The 17,800-nt window shown below is 39.4% G+C and overlaps 1 protein-coding gene across 5 annotated transcripts; it reads right to left on the bottom strand.

The window, feature by feature from the left end:
• Positions 1-532: 532 nt before the first annotated feature.
• Positions 533-17,240, bottom strand: LOC123758426 (uncharacterized). Of its 5 annotated transcripts, none has more exons than XM_045742830.2 (3): positions 17,083-17,240; positions 9,518-9,700; positions 533-4,837 (listed from the first exon to the last, which is right to left on the bottom strand). In XM_045742830.2, exons 2-3 carry the CDS (start codon positions 9,695-9,697, stop codon positions 1,115-1,117), a joined length of 3,903 nt encoding a protein of 1,300 aa, XP_045598786.2. In that variant the 5' UTR covers positions 9,698-9,700; positions 17,083-17,240; the 3' UTR covers positions 533-1,114. The 5 variants fall into 5 exon arrangements, with proteins under 5 accessions (XP_045598786.2, XP_045598787.2, XP_069178918.1 ...); XM_045742831.2 differs by lacking the exon at positions 17,083-17,240 and adding an exon at positions 16,523-17,017; XM_069322817.1 differs by lacking the exon at positions 17,083-17,240 and adding an exon at positions 16,856-17,015.
• Between the last annotated feature and the right edge of the window lie 560 nt (positions 17,241-17,800).

The raw sequence follows: 17,800 nt of genomic DNA, 5'->3' as shown, positions 1-17,800 counted from the left end.
TGTGAATGTTGTATTTTTAATTACAATACAGTATTTTTTACAAAAAGCTGCATTTCAATTTAATCCCTATATGTATATTAACCTAAACTTTGTCCTCATATCCCTTCAAAGTGCTATATAATCACACAGTACTGGCAGAGTACTTTTTCCTTATGCATTAAGTACATCAATTAAATCACGTCCCCTAAAATCTATGGTAACAAACTGGTACCATGTGATGTGCCCCCTGTATTAAATAATTGTAAGGTATAAGCTCTGAAATTTGTTTTTGTAACAAGAGTACTTTAGTTTATTAAAGAATTGGGGCACAATGGTTTAACGCAACACTTCAGAATACTGTACTGTATTGTATTGCTTTTGTTTAAAATTCAGAAGTGAACACCCTGGCTTAATAGGATTGTAGCTCTTGGAATTATCATAAAGTAAGCAGGTAGCTTTACTCTCACTAGAGGGGCAGGTACAGTTTACAGTAAGTTCACATCAGGTTTTAATATTTTTTAATATTTGTTTAGGAAAATGGCAGAGTACAATGTTATATTTAATCATCTTTATTAGAATATAAATAAAGTGCAAGTATGTGTATTTTCATATCACACTTGAATGTCACACAACTGTAGAAAAAAGGAACCATAAATTGAAGATTTAACCAATTTACAATAATTTAATTAAATTCAAATATATTTAACAAATACAAACACATCTAAGTACAGAGGAATGCCTCAAATTACTTAATACTTTTGTGAATAACCAGTTCCTTATTAGCTCACCAGTTGTCAATATATTTAACTTATAAATAGTATACAATAATTATTTAAAGGGAACAGAAGTGGATATGCATACAGTAGTTTTGTAAAGAAAGGCACTCACTACACAATTTATCATAGCCAATTGTTGAATATATTTACAAGAAACCTGAGGAAACATCTGCAAATTTCCTTGAAAACTTTAGCTTTACAGCCGTATGTAAATGTGATAAAACTGCATAAGTCAACTTATAGTGGGACAAGATCAGCCATCAGGAATTATCTATATAATGTATATAGAAAGCTTAACAGTAAGTCTTTTTTAAGCATCTTGTCATTTTGTACAGGGCAGTGGTGTTGTAAAGCCAACTTCACTGTTGGTGGTGGTGGTGGTGGTGGTGATGGCTCACACTGCTACTTGCAGTCTCCATCTTAACACCGTGTTGTGGGGGTGCTGCGTGCACTATGACTTGACCATGACTTATGTGTGTGTGATTCGCCTCAACTGGCATAGCAGATGAGTGAGTTACCACTATGTTTCCTTGACTAACACTCTGATTCACCACATGAGCCTGGGACACCACTACCTGGCCATCCAGTGCTGCAACTTGCTGTTCCAGTTCATCACCGATGCTGTCAGCTAGAATAACTTGGTCAGCAGTTACTTGTGAAATCACTTGGCCTGTGGTAGGATCAATAGTGACTATGTGAGCTCCTTGAAGGAGATCGGGCGAGACATCCTGGGAGAGTACCACCTGTGTAACGCCTTCAGGCAAATTGATCTGACCTCCCAGTACCCCAGCTACGTGCTGCAGCACCATCTGGCCATCACCAACATCTACAGCCTCTACTTGTGCCACCTGACCAGCCTGGCTCACCTGTACATGTCCCTGAGCTGCCTGTTCATGTGGTACAAAGTGGTGAGACACTAGAGGCACTTGTTCATTCATTATGTCATCCATCATCTCTTCAACACTCTTACCAGCAGTATAAAACTCTTCCATTTGTTCCATTGTAACTTTCCATTCAATTAACCGCCATAAGTTGTACTTGAGTACTTCGTATTGCCCTTGACCATAGTCTTCAATCATCTTTACACCATAATGCTGCAGAACCCTACCCAGCACTACAGATACATGCTCTTCTAACAGTCCACAGCCAAGAAGCAAGTCATGATCAAATAACTTTTCCAACAATCGTCGACATTTCATGTCCAATGTATCAGCCATGATAGTTTCTGGATGTGATTGTTCAACTACTGATACTACTGATGAAATTGGGGTGCTGATTTCATTCTTTACTCTATGCCCTTCACATTCTACTGGAATGGTTTTACCAACCTGTGGAAGAAGCCCTGCTAATTTATTCATATTAACTTTGACACCAGAGCTGTACACATCAGTAACAGTTGTGGTCACTGGTGCTATTTCACGAGTTACTATGGTCATGACTGGATGAGGACCTGTGTAACTGGTAACTGCAGCACTAGAACTGACTGCTGCTGGTTCTAAGCCATCGTCTTCATCATCGTCATCCCACTCTGATCGTAATGCTGCTATCTCCGGATTTTCAGGCTCCAAAGGTGGTGCAGGATTTGGCATAATTGTTGGTTGACTGGTGCTGGGAATTAACTTGCTGGAACCACGACCTGGTTTCACATCCGGGGAAAAAATTGCCTTATTTTGATGTACTGACTCTATGTGACGATGAAGCTTGCCTTCAAATCTAAATTCTCTACTACACAATTTACAGGAGTATGTGGGAATACAAAATGACATCAATTCAACAGGCGGTGAAACTATATTGCCAGAGTTATTAGACGTCACAAAGTAGTCTTCCTTCTTTGCCTTGTTACTAAGAGGGTTAGCTGTAATATCAACAGGGTAAGAACCAACCCGATTGCCAACTTTCATTTTAGGTTCTTCTAACCTATTCTCTATTCTCATTCTTTTAACACCATGATCTTGGGATTTCTCTGGATTGCTGCTCATATTGTGACCTGTATTTGTCATATTAACTGGCCGCTTCTCTGGTTGTCTTGTAATATCTTTTAATATTTGCTTCACTGGGTCGTAAAATGCAACAGGTACAACTTTTCTCGCCGGTACTACTACTTCAGGTTTCTCTGGAGAATCTTTTTCCTTCACCTTAACTTTAACTTTGATTTGGGTCTTCACACCTGGCTTTGGTGAGGAGAAGCATGTTTCACAGTTCTTCATATTACATACAAAATCTTTTCCATGCTGCTTGTTTTTGGCCAAACGTTTACCTCGCCCCTCTGTTTCTCCCTCATCAGGTGTAATGTTTGTATTTTTTACATCTGCTCCACTGTTCGTTCTTGAATCTTCAGTCTCTGAAGTGTTTGAACCCTTGACCTCTAATGGATCAGCGACCAAGAGGTTTTTCATCATACTTTTTCTTATCGCACGCAATTCAGCAGCCCCTGACAGTCCATATGGACTGTACTTCTTACCTCTCCCTCTCCCTCTCCTTACGGGCATGTAAGTATTTTCACTTCTAGCTGTAAGGCCTGGCATATTTAAAATTTGGTTATTATTTTCACTCTCTTGTGCTTCATCTGCTCTATTTCCTTCTCTTATTATTGGTTCCATTGTTTGTCCATCTTGTGATTCCTCTTGAATTTCTACTCTGTTAATGGCATTAAATTCTGGAGAAGTATCTTGCGAAACCCCTTCCTGGTCTTCTCTTTCAATACTGGCCACTTTCTCTCCCACGTCACTTTCCTCTTCCAGTACCGTCTCTTCTAATCTTGAATCTGGTGATTTTGTAACTAAACCTTGTTTGGCCATAGATGAAACCACTTCTTGTAATACTCTATGTGCATCTTGTGTACCCTCTTCAACATGCTCTTGAGATGGTTTTGAGCTTCCTTGAACTATTGCATCAAATGCTGCATCTTGTATTGGATCAGATGCCATTTCTGAATCAGGCATAGCAAAAACTTTTCTATCTATATGTTCGTCTTCTCCTGTCTGTTGCTGCTGGTCCTCCTCTTCTTCATCCGAACTGTAATTGCGGTCCATACCTTCATCAAATATATCATTCTCATACATGTCATCATCTGCTGGACGTGGTGTAGGGGGTGCAGAGACCTGTGTGCTTGCAGACACCTGTCCTTGATACTGCCGTGGAATAATGACACGACCACCTTCTTCGTCCGTTTGAGTTGAGGTTGTGCACATTACCTTCTTAGATCTTCGGGATTTTGGTTTGCTATTCAGTGCATCTTTGGGAGCTTTGAATATCTGTGGTGCAAGGCCAGTTTGCCTGAGTTCTCCATCCAGAAGATTGCCAACTGTGGGCAGTTTATCGAGAATACTACCATCAGCCACAGCACCGTGATTCCACTGGACATGCCGTTCATAATCACTTAACCGGATAAATGAACGAGGACAATGTTCACACTTGAACATCCGAGGCCCCAATTTTTTGGTAAAATGTTCATCAGTTACTTTTGTATGACGTTTGATGTGGGTAATGAGGTGATTTTTCTGAGTGAAACATTTACTGCAGAGATGACATTTGAAGGGCTTCTCACCTCTGTGAATGCGAAGATGAATATTTAAAGCCCCAACTGTGAGAAAAGCTTTGTGACACACATCACAATATACACATTTACTTTTGTCATGGAGACGCATGTGTACCTTAACACAATCTTGACGACTGAATCTTTGGTGGCAAACAGGACACTCAAACTGCTTTTCAATTCCGTGTACTACCAAGTGTCCTTGAAGATGTACTTTGCGGGCAAACGATTTAGGGCAATGTGGGCACTGGAATGGCTTCAGATCAGAATGTATGGCCATGTGTTGTACAAGTGTCTTTCCTGTCATCATCACTTTGCCACAAATTTCACAAGAAACAGGCATTTCCAAGGTTTGATTACCACTAAATGTCGAAGGGCCTCCAGGCTCTTGTTTGATGGATGCCAAGCCACTACGTGCTCCCCTGCCTCTGCCCCGGCCCATGGGTTTGCTTGGTCTCATAAGGTCTTGTGGAGAGAATATGATAGTGCCTGGTGGTGGTTCCATTCCTTCAAGGGTGTGAAATTCACTTTCCATGTCTGGGAAGTCCTGAAATAATTTAGAATTATGAGCATGACATCTAATATAAAAAAAATTAAACAAACAAATTTACTATATTATTGGTGACACATTTAACCTTTAAACTGCACATCATAAGGGGGGGCAGGGAAGTGAAAAATATTTGAATTATGTAAAATTTCTTACAAAATGTTAAAACAGATCTTCGACTTATTGGCTTCAGTGTCATGAAACTTTCATCAAAATATTTTCAGAAATTGATTTTAGACTAATGTTTTTGTTGATAAAGAGAACAGCTCCTATTAAGTGGAACTAATGGATAAAGCAATAATAAAGAGATGCAAGCACCTGTCTGATGCACAGAGAACAATAGTAGTAAGAAGTGTCCACAAAGTGGATATACAGTTGGTGCCTTTATAGCATTGCTGAGTAATACATAATAACACAAATAATAATGAATAAATATGATATTATGTTCTATTTTGTTATATATCAACCTGTTACCTGATCAACCAGGCTGCGACTCATACGTCAGGCTGCGAGCAGCCGCGTCTAACAGCCTGGTTGATCAGTCCAGCAACCAGGAGGCCTGGTCGACGACCGGGCCGCGGGGACACTAAGCCCCGGAAGCACCTCAAGGTAGCCTCAAGGTATATCATATAAATACATTCTCCAATGTTATTATCAGTTACTTTCAACAACGTCCAAAAAATATTTATTTAGGGGATTTTTTTTTTTTTAAGTTTCTAGTTTTTTCTTTGTTTATTATTTGAATTTATTATAAGCTTTACATCGTGCAGAGTGCATGCCTTCCCCTAACTATATGAAGACAAAATGAAATTGGTCAACAAATAAATCAGTCACAACTCTCAAAAGTTGGCACTTTGATTTTTTGGGGGGCTGATTTTTGTCAGATTTCAAACTCTATTTTCCTTGTTTCTTTAGGTTGTTTTGATGATTAGGGACCAGATTAGGGCTTTTTGACTTATATAAAGTATACCCTAAATATATATCCCCTAAATCATTATAACTTATAATTATCCCAATATTTAGTTTTTTGGAGGGTTAGTTTTTCTTGATTTCATTTCAACACACACTGACCTACAACTTTCACATATTCGAGTACGAATGCCAAACAATGTTTATTAAAACATACAAGTAAATTAATAAATTAGAACGGCCTCATTCATTGTCGATAACTTCAACTTCAATTATACCTGTAAGTAGAATTTCAACTTACAGTGGCACCTCGACTTACAATTGCCTTGACTTACGATAATTTCGAGTTAAGATATAAATTTGATTGGAAAATGTGACTCGACTTACGATAGTGTCTTCGACTAACGATATTTGTTGATACACGTTCGGGTCAACCGAGCGCATGGTTCCCGGTCGCGTGGGCTGACCTGCCTCAGTTTACTAGAGTCGTCCGCTTAGTAGCAATCATGCTTATAAAAAATTATATTTTTGGGGCGATTTTTTGCTTTTTGAACATAAAACTGATTATTATATATCACGCCATGGGTCCCAAGAAAGTCAGGGAAAGGGTTCAACATATGAAAACACATGAAAGGAGGACCATAAAGGCTGTACAGAATATCCCTTCCTCAAAAATTAAGAAAATGTGTGCAGCATGGGAAGAACCGTAAACTTTTGCTGAAACGACTCGCCAAAATCAAGTTGTAGTAGGCCGTTGCCTTAACCTTTTCAATGACACTGTGATGCATCACTACAGACATATGTTAACACTTTCGCCCGGGGATGACGCAGCATTGCGTCATCCGTTTACTGGCGGTAATACCGGGGATGACACAGCATTGCGTCATCCACTTTAAATAATCGCCAAAAATCAGGTTTTTATCCGATTTTTTTGGGACTGGTTTTAAAATGCGTGCCGATGTCTTCCCATTTTCTTTGTTGAGCCTCGTGGCCCTCAGGCGGCTTGGCACACGCCGTGGGCCCATTGTTTTCGCTCCACTGTTGTGACCAATGTTGCCTCCCCTCGCATCTCAAACGTGTGAACATTTCGGCTATTTTCCGTGGCTATATTTCTTACTGCGGCTTTAGAAACTATCTACGCTTACTCCACGATGGATAGTGATCATGAACAAGGCCCTTCCAGGAAGAAAATTGCGAAAGAAAGGCTTGAAAAGGGCGGGAATTGGGAGTGTAGCTGGAAGGCATCTGAGCGCTCACTTGCAGCTAACGCGTGGCCCGTCTTCAACTCGTCGGCGGTTGGAGCATGACCAGGTTTTTTATTTTATATGCTAATGTTCCTATAGAGAATTCTATTGCGAACCCATTGAGACCAAAATGAAAGACCTAGGACGAAAATTGAGGTGACCAGAGTGAAAATAGTGAAAACATTTTATCGCGTTTGCGTGCTCCTGGGTAACTCGTTCACACTTTATGTTTGCTGCGGGTAATTAGCCGGGCTTTTGGAGTTTATATGCATTTAGTGCTGTAGAGAATTCTATTGCGAACACAATGATACAAAATTTAATCTCGTAGGACGAGAATTAAGGTGACAAAGTTGGAGAGTATACACTTTTCAGAATTTACGCACGCTCCCGTGACACCCTGGGTCCCATATCGCACAGTTGAGGGGTGGCTGGCGGGGTGCGCAAAAGTGTTAAAATGAAGGGAAAAACAAGTGTTGCTAGACAAATTTTTAGTGAGACAAACTAGCAGTGAACCACAACCAGGTCCTAGTGGTATGCAGGCAAAACGTAAGAGAGAGTGTACCCCAGAGAAATCATCACTGCCTGATGTTATAATGGAAGCGGACTCCCTTTCCAAACAGTAACACCTCTCCTCCTACCAACTTCTCACCCTCTTCCATACGCCAACAGGAGTCCTCAGTAAAGGTAAGTAATAACTTGTACATACTTTTGTAGTGAAGATTTGGGTGAATTAGATACAAAATTTACTTTGAAGTTAATTTTGTGGGGAGTCAGCAACGGATTAATTCATTTCCTTTTATTTTTATGGGAAAAATCTTTTCGACTTACGATATTTCGACTTACATATTTCAGTATCTGGGAACGGATTACCATCGTAAATCGAGGCCCCCACTGTACTTCAGTATCCAAAAATCTAGTTTCTGACAGATTCTCCCCATTTTTACATAAAGTGTGCACAGCTGTCTGTTCAACAATCCCTATAGAATTGATTTTTCATAAACTCTAAACGTTTGGAGTTTTAAATGTTTGTCTAAATTTGCACATATTTCAAATGCCATATTGACAAATTTTTTTACAGTAAACTATACTGAAAACCTATATTCTAAATATATGAAAATGAAGATCATATGCTATTCTGAGAGCATAATAACACAAAATTAACAATTGGTGATATTATATATTTTTGCAGCCGATTTCAAAATCTGAAGTTTTCAATATTCAATTTTATAATTATTATTTATTTTCTTGTTTTTCAAGTTACGCTGGTATCATTTAGACAAAGTTGGAGCATTTGCCTAGTAGATTATGTACAAAACATTTGAAAACAGTTTAAGAAAATTTAAAAAACCGAGCTCAATGTCACACTTCATATGACATTTTGCGCAGTTTAGGGGTTTAACACTTTCGCGCTATCTGGACGCGCCGGCGCGTTCGGTTTCGTCTAACGTAAACGCATAGTGGACATAAAGTTATGTCAACTTTTAAAATATTTGTATAAAATTCAATTTTTATCCGATTTACTTTGGGTTTGTTTCAAACTGCGCGCTATGAGGCTCTCTTTCTCACCACTAGGCTGCATGGTACAATAAGTTCATGAAAGGTGTGGATAACTTCGATCAAATGGTATTTTGTCCCAAACGGGTTGCAGGTGGGTGACTTTAGCCGTTTATACTGGTAATTCTTCCCCCATATTATGTATTATATGCATATGTCTGTTTAGGGAATTTTATTCCGATCAATATACAACCAAAAATAACTGTGTGCAACAAGTATAATCTTGACAAACATAACAAAAGTAAAAATATTTCGTGTGTGTTTGACGCTCACTGATATGTTCCAGCGTTGTTTTATATTTGTCGCTATTCTAACTTACGCTTTGTTGATATTTTTTACCTATGGGCACATAGAACATTCTATTGCGAACACATTGACATAAAAATGAATGACGTACATAGAAAATTAATGTCATGAGAGTGAAATAAGTATAAACTTTCAAAGCGCCGTGCGTCGTCCTGTCACCGATACCGGGTAACAATTTCACCACTTCCCACACTCTTGCGGGCGGGCTGCATCATTATTCTACGCTTATATTCATATCACCGTGTTGGGAATTTCATTGCGAGTCCATTGATACCAAAATTAACGCTGTAGAACAAGTGTGGAGGTGATTACAATCCCAAGAGTAAAAACATTTTGTTGCTGATGGGCGCTCACGGCGAGTCATCTACGTAGTTATTTATTTGGTGCTGGTATCCCTATATGTTTCGTGACTTATTTTACTAATGTTCTTCTAGAGAATTTTATTGCGAACACGTTGGTACCAAAATGAAATACGTAGCATGAGAACTAAGGTCAGAAGAGTAAAAAGAGTATACACATTTTTGTTTTTACGCTTAAGCGATAAAAACGCAGCGCGCACATTCGGTTGGCTGAGTGACCTTTGCGGAGAGCGCGAAAGTGTTAAGACTTTATAACAAACATCACAATCATAAAAACTTCTCATGGTTTGAAATTTTAGCTTGCTTACCTCTTCCTGGCTGGATGCTGGTTGTGGTTCTACAGCAGATATCATCTGTCCATCTGCATTACTGGCAGTAATAATGGTATGCATCTGTTCTTCAACGTCTCCTTCAGCACTGTCGTCCATCAGCATTACTTTCACCTCCCCGCCCCCCATGCCCAACACCTCAATAGAAGATGAAGCCATTGCCTGAAAGTCAAACAAAACTATGGTAGAGTGAGAGAGGAGCAAAACCTTAAAGTCTAAGTGTGCTGGACTTATCTGATGTCAATTAAATTGAAAACATGGTCAATGTAAATTACTGTACAGTACTGTATTAGAAGGTCAAGAAGAGAAGGGAACTATTAGGAGAAAGTGCCATGCTATTACAATTATATAGTACTTTGAAGGGATAAGGATTTGGGATGGGATGGGAGGAAGGAATGGCGTCCAACCACTTGAACAGTCAGGGATTGAATGCCAACCTGCATGAAGCCAGACTGTTGCTCTACTGTCCAGCTCAAGTCATTGGGCAAGAAGGTCAAGAAGAGAAATTAAATCTGCAAGGGGCACAATAGTCAAGTCATAATAAATCTGCATATGAAAACTAGAGCTCTATTGATGTCTATACTGGTACGTATTGTCATTTTAACCAATATCGGTCTTTTTCAGTATTCTATGTTAATACGTTATATTTATAGATCAGAATTTCAGAACTGATCCACAATACATGCATGCACATACATACATTACATAAATGTATTGAGGTTTCCCCCCAAGGGTAAACTACTGACCCTCACCCAGGATGTAACCCCACAACAGTTCCTTAACTTCCAGGTATCCATTTGCTGCTAGGTGAACAGAGGAAACATGCTCAACCATTTGTCCCACCCAGGAATCAAACCCACGATCCCCGATTGTGAGTTGAGAACGAAGCCAACTGTACTACAAAACCCTTGAGACTTACAAGACATGGCAAGACATGTCTTGTAAATACACAAAGTATTTTCAACATAAGAATTATTTTGAGACACAGACCTACAAAGTCCAGATGAGTACTTGAACTAAATCATATAAAAATACAGCGCAGTATACTGCATTTTTAACATTTTTAAGTGTATACTATACTGCATGCAGTACAGTATACACGTTTATATTTTTCATGCAAAATATAAAGGTGATGATATATTTATCTGAAAACAAATAAGATTTCAGGTAAAGAAAGGTTTTGAGAAACGAATTGCAATCTGCATATTATAAAAGGGCAACTTATATGTGACTTGATATAATCTTGTCATTCTATTGACACCCAGAGCTAAAGAAATATCAAAGTTGGATCAATGTGCCCAGTTTTAGTGCTTGTCTGGGCTTTCCCACATATACACTCCACAAATATACTGTACTTTTCACCCCAGGCATTTTTGGACAGTCCCACCCTCCTTTATAATTCACCTGCCTTACCCCATAAAACAATGGATAATAATGCTGGATACAATTATAAAAATTACATAATACTGTAATAGCATTGACTCATAAAAAAAATAAGTACAGTAAAATATTTACATTATATGGCATAAGCATGAAACCAGGAGGGTGAAGCTCTTAAACTTACAAGGTCATTAGGTGCGTGCGTGTATGCGTGGATGTGCGTGTGTAAATTGAATGAGATAAGGAACACTCAAAAGAAAGTGCCAGGCCCCTTAGGACTACATAGCACCATTTGTCTCAGAGGCCTTGTAGTACAGTTGGCTTACAGGTATTCTCAGCTCACAATTGGGATCCTGGGTTCAATTCCTGGGCAGGACAGAAATAGTTTGGCATGTTTCCTTTCACCTAATGCAATAATGTTCCCCCCATGTTCATCTACCAATAAATAGGTACCTGGGAGTTAGGCAGCTGTCCTAGGGAAAGGTCAGCAATTGGCCTTAGGGCAACCTCAGTATAACCTATGAGGTCGTCCCGAAGAAAATTAATTATAGTACAGTACTAGTGTTATTAATATTAAAAAGTTACTAGATATTTGAGATGCCAATATGGCTGCAAAACAAGTGATGTCAAATACATCTTTACAAAGGGACCAATGCCCTAGGAACAGCCAGAGAAAGAAAAAAGAAAAATTCTGATCAATCGACTTGAGAATGGTCCAGGACGGACCGAAACGTCGTCGTCCCTTCAACTTCTAGTGTGTGGTCTGGTCAACATACTTCAGCCACGTTATTGTGACTCATCGCCTGCAAAAATTCTGATCATTCCAAAATCAGGAAATTATAATGGTTGTGTGACTTAATTGTAACTGTGTGAACATAAAGTACAGAAACTAACTGGAAGAGAGGAGGGAAGTTAATGGCACCCAGGGAAAATAACATTACAATAACCCAAAAGACGAGTCAAAGATAATATGAAATTTCACCCTAGCAAAAGGAAAGGCGTACAGTATATACTTTTCTTTTTTAGAATAAGTGACTACAAAAAGTAAAAACTGCAAAAACTAAAGTGCATAAATTTGGGAAAATGGGAAAGGGTTAGAGGTCAAGAAAACAGATTCAGAAGTTATACTTTAGAAGTGATCAAAGGTGTGTGGGAAAATATTGGGTGGTATTAAATTCCACAGGAGTGCTGCGGAATAAAAAGACCGCAATACAAGCCATTTAAAATGACAGAATTTTGAAATACCACAAATGTTCAAGGAACATTTATTTAATTTAAAAACTGTACAGTACTGCCAGAAAGCTTGGCATTAATTAGTCATAGGACTGTTGGGGTCAAGCCCCATGCCCTCCCTTTGCACTGAATGGCAAATTACACTTATAATTACACAATCGACTTGAGAATAGTCCAAGACGGACCGAAACGTCGTCGTCCCTTCACCTTCTAATGTGTGGTCTGGTCAACATACTTTAGCCACGTTATTGTGACTCATCGCCTGCAATTACACTAATTTCTAATCTCGCTAAATAAAAAAACACCATCCTAAGATTCACTCACTCACAGAAGACAAAAGTTACCAGTTAGACTTTTCAGCCTGACAGTTAGCAGTCTGAGAGCTTTCTCTTCTCATAGCTCATGATAAGCCTTATCCTACTAGTTTTACACACACAGGTGGGTACAGGAGCAGACGACTGCTGACTCCTGTTAGCAGGCTGAGAGCTTTCCCTTCCTATAGGTTATAGGTTATTGAGAAGTGCAAATTGGAGTCATCAGTACATGAATTAATAGCAACAGATGCAGCAACCAAGACGATCATTAAACAACAATGATATATATGAGTAAGCAACAGAACAGAGCTTTGTAGAACACAGTTGATTTAGAAAACTGGAAATACAGTAAGTGCAAGAGGTGGAAGCAAAGAAAAAATTGGAAGGCATAGAGTAAAAATCTGTACCACATCCTGTCAGACCCATTGAAAATACCTTGAGCTTTGACAAAAGTTGTACTATAATCATATACAGTGGTACCTCAGCTTACGAGCACCCCTGGTTACGAGCAGGATTTGCTCGGAAAATTTGTATCGGGATACGAGGGTTGCCTCAGGATACGAGGGTGTTGATATGCATACATGCCAACTAGCGTGTGGTGGCACGGGGATCTCAGTTTACCAGTGCCTTGTGCCCAGTGACTATCCCACCTCAATTCTTCACCAGGATTTACAGTGTTTTGTTGGATATTTGGCCATTTGAACATAAAAGTTATTATATATCTCGCAATGGGTTCCAAGAAAGCCAGTGGTAAGGTTCAGCCTAAGAAAATAGTTAAGTAGAGGCAGTAGAGAATGGCCCTTCTTCATTAAGAAGTGTGTGTGTGAAGTATGGGAAGAACTGCAAAGTTTTGTTGAAAAAACTCACCCAGATAAAGCTGTAGCAAGCTGTTGCATTGACCTTTTAAATGACAATGTGATGTCTTACTACAGACAAGTGTTAAAATGTAGGGAAAAACAAATGTCTTTAGACAGATTCTTAGTAAGACAAGCAAGCAGTGAGCCACAAGCTGGTCCTAGTGGTATGCAGGCAAAACTTGCCAGAGAGTGCACACCAGAGAAGTCCTCACTGCCTGATGTGATAATGGAAGGGGACTCCCCTTCCAAACAGTAACACCTCTCCTCCTCCCCCCCCTCCTCACCATCTTCTATACGCCAACAGCAGTCATCAGCAAGGGTAAGTAATAACTTGAACATAGTTTTGTAGTGTAGATTTCGATGAATTAGGTATAAAATTTAGTTTGACGAGAGATTTTTGGGTAGTCAGGAATGGATTAATTCATTTTCCATTATTTCTTATGGGGAAATTAGCTTCGGGTTATGAGCCGTCTCCAGGAACAGATTAAACTCTTAAACCAAGGTACCCCTGTATTAAGGTAGACCATATGTAAATGAGATGAGAGTTTACTAGTACAATGGCATTATGGAAACAATACTGATGATTATGAAAATTACAACATGGTGTTAAAAACTAATTAAAGATAGATTCAACACTTAAGTTAAAAACTTGGGCAACAAAATGATAGACTCATGAGAATGTAAGGTTTCTATGAAAAAATATTGAAGCCATGTGATGGGATGAGACTCGTGTCCCCTGGACTTGTAAAGGACTGCCAGTATTATTCCATCGCACAGCTTCAATATTTTCTTCTTGAAAAAAGAATATTTCCAAGATAAGGGGATTTTTTTTAGATTAAAATACTGAAGGTAGTTAATATAATTGCAAGCTCAAAGGAACCATTTAAAACATTAACTTTCTTGTGCAAACGACAAGTCACAATGTCACTGAAGATATGATGACCAAACCACACTGGGCGCATCCGATCCCACGATTGTTGTCACGCCTATATCAACATCAGAAAATGGAGAAATGACAATGTTTTGGTCCGTCCTCGGGCATTATCACAGTATCTAGAACGGACCATTTTCTGTTGTGATTCGGTTATCATTCACTTTCTCAGTACTGTATTTAACACGAAGAATACTGAGACCCAACTTAGCCGAGATGAAAAAGCAAGGCATACAAATTTCATGCCCGAAACGCTTTGCGTAATAGTGGCTTTAGGCATTGTATGTAATAGCCCTATCTATAAATCCATCACTCTTTGTAAAATCTCTTGTATGTATGTACCTTACCTAAATAAACATTTGATTTGATATGATTTATAGGAGAAATAGACTGAAAGGCTGGAGCCATTAAAATCAGAGATAAAAGATAAAACAGTGATCAAAAGATTGATGTTAAGAGTTATGTTTGGCAGGATTAAGGTAGTTAAACTAAGATGCTAAATTCTGGCTTAAGTAAATGTGCTCTTTTGATATGGTTTATGTAGGGTTAAAAAAAAAGGCACCAAGATTAATCATGCTACATTTGTGCTACTCTCTAAATAAACCCTGCATAACCTAATCAAAATAATTTTTTTTTATGAATTCATATTAATCAGTACTCTGTGCAAGATGTACAGCGAATCAATTTATTCTTCATTTATGTAGCACAGTAATTCTATGGACTGTAACAGTCCATAGAATTACCTCTTGGAATTACATATATAAAGTAGACATTAAATTATCTTCTTACTATAATGGATGTAGAAGAGTGAATGAATTTAGAAAGTGAATAAAAAACTGCTTTTGCAGTTTTGCTTTTGGAAATACTGTACACACATTTTATAACAAAAAAATGAAAATACATCCCAGGTGACACCAAGGGAAGCCAACAATCTGAGTGACGGCTACCTCATAGACCTGTTGCAAAGTGGTGCGGGCATTCGGGTCACAACCAAAAAGTCTGGGTACGATTCTAAAGACAGGAAGTGTTTGGGCAACATTTCCTTTCACCTGGTGTGCATGTTTACCTGGCAGTAAATAGGTACCCAGGGAGTTAGGCAACTGTTGTGGGTTGCATCCTAGGGAAGCTCATTAGTTGACCTGGTACCTGGTTGATGGGGTTCTGGGAGTGTGGGGGCCCTATATTAGCTTCACAGGCTTCCTGTCCTTGACTATGGTAAACCATTAGATGAACCAACACTGAAGGATCCCATAAACAAAAAACAAACAACAAAATTAATTTTCCCATAAACATCAAATCCTGAGAAAGTTCTGTATTTTTTTCTATTTTCAACTTTACAAAATATATATAAAACAAATTCACCCCCAAACGAAGTGTAGCAATGTGAATATGTCAGATCGTACACAAGACGGCACACGGACGCACCTTAAAACTTACCTAACGTAACCTTACTTTAACCAACCAAACATAACCCAACTGAACCTAACAGAGCCTAAGGTAATACATCATAAAATTGCAATATACTGTATATACTATATGTAGTATTTGATAATTGGGAAATGAGGCGTCACAAGGTCGTATGTAAAAATTTGACCATACTTTCACCCTGATACCCCTATTACCTAGCAGTAAACAGATACCTAGGAGTTAGACAGCTGCTACGGGCTGCTTCCTGGGGTGTGTAACAAAAAAAAAAAAAAAAAAAGAGGCCTGATCGAGGACCGGGCCGCGGGGACGCTAAGCCCCAAAATCACCTCAAGATAACCATAGCAAAGGATTGTTATAACCAGCAAAACTTCTATAATATTGCTAAAAAGAAATTATCATTTAATACAAGACTTTAGTGTTTCATTTATTAGTGTTAAGAGCCTTCATAGTAGAATTTGGCACTCAAATAAGACCTCAAAGTTCATACCATAAGTGGGTATAGTTCAATGCCTTCCTCCTACACAATAATAATATCAACCAGTTTTCATAACTACACGAATAAAGAGGCACTTAGAACGTTACAAATGGAGCGTGTGAGGCACACAGGTGAAGAAGCAGGCGGTCAAGAGCACTAACACAACACTAATGTTCCAACTGAAAATTATCTCTTAGAGAAAAAAAATAATCAAAACAAATGAGGTAAACAAGTCATTAAGCCACCAAGGTAAACAAGCCCACTCTCCCAGCCCCAAGCACCAACACCCCATAAACAACGCTTTATATCGCCAAAGACAAACAAGTTTGAGGACAAACCCGAAAAATATCATTTTATTTACATTACCCGTAGATCATATCCTTGGGGGGGAGGATGTCGCCATTTTCTTTCTTATCAGCCGTTCTCTCACCTCCACTCGTTATCGCACATTTCCACCCTTCCCCTCCATTTATCTCACCAATTTCACTTGCCACAGGTAGGCCCGAGTGCTATAGAGCAGGCCATTAGTGTTCAAGGGCGGTAAACGGCCGACACAGCGCTAAAATACCACATTTTAGCGCGCCACAGTTCCCATTCTCAATCATTTCCTTAATGAAAGAAAAATTCACAACTTCGTTTCCCGTTCTCCTTAAATCTCAAATTAGAGTAAACAAACAGACATGTCCAAGCTCCAGTCACCTGCAGAGACCTTCTCCCCGCTCTAAATGACCAGCAGAGCACCGTATCTACGTCAAAAGCGGCGTTAGAAGCCTGAAAATCAATAGGCACACGGGAATGGACATTTTGGGGGGAGGCGACGCCTTCGTGTGGAATCCCAGTCTCTCTCCTCTCAAAACATTTCCCGTTTTCACACAAAAAATACAGAGAACGGCCGCCCTCCTCCTCTTATCCCAGTCTATACTCACAGACGAATGTCCCTCGACGCCTTCCTCACGGAGGAATCCACCTACGGAGGGTAAATCCGCTGAAAATGGTAGAAATATTTCATCACACGACTCACACAAGGGAAAACTGGCCAGCCACTGCTGGAGTCTCGCGCCCGCCGAGAACCCGCGAGATCGTGACGTCACCAGGCGCCACACACGGATTCAAAATACACGATAGAATGGCTCTCAATGGACCTCTATATAATGACCAGACCACACATCAGGAAATGGGGGAAACGACGACGTTTCGTTCTGTTCTGGACCATTATCAAGTCTTGTGTGGGGATAATGGTCCAGGACGGACTGAAACGTTATCCTTTCTCCATCTTGTGATGTTCGGTTATCACAGCTTCAGCTATTGTGACTCCGTCTGTATACCTGAATTTACCTGAGGGCTACCATCTTACTAGTGGCCTCGGCGGGGACAGGAAACCCGTGGATTGTCAAATGTTCCCCTTTTCGATCAGGAAATAAGTTATTGAAGAGCAACTGTCGTTCAATATGCTAATCTGTATTTGTAGCGGCTCGTAGAGCAGTGGTCTACGTCCTCGTCTCACAATCGAATATCCTCGCGCGGTACAGAAACGGTTGGACGAGCTTCCTCTGTACATGAAGCCTTTGATCGCTAATCAGTAAAATAGGTGTTCGGAAGTTAGATAACTGATATGGGATGCTTTTAACATATATAATAATGCAA

The sequence above is a fragment of the Procambarus clarkii genome, chromosome 11, assembly GCF_040958095.1.
Source record: "Procambarus clarkii isolate CNS0578487 chromosome 11, FALCON_Pclarkii_2.0, whole genome shotgun sequence".
NCBI classification, from domain to species: domain Eukaryota; kingdom Metazoa; phylum Arthropoda; class Malacostraca; order Decapoda; family Cambaridae; genus Procambarus; species Procambarus clarkii.
The sequence above is the reverse complement of the archived record's forward strand: the minus strand, read 5'-3'. Positions and strand labels throughout refer to the sequence as shown.

Coding starts and splice junctions, on each gene's coding strand:
- LOC123758426 (XM_045742830.2), bottom strand. CDS start 9,697: ATGGCTTCATCTTCTATTGAGGTGTTGGGCATGGGGGGCGGGGAGGTG. Junction 4,838..9,517: donor CAGCATCCAGCCAGGAAGAG/GTAAGCAAGCTA, acceptor AAATTATTTCAG/GACTTCCCAGACATGGAAAG.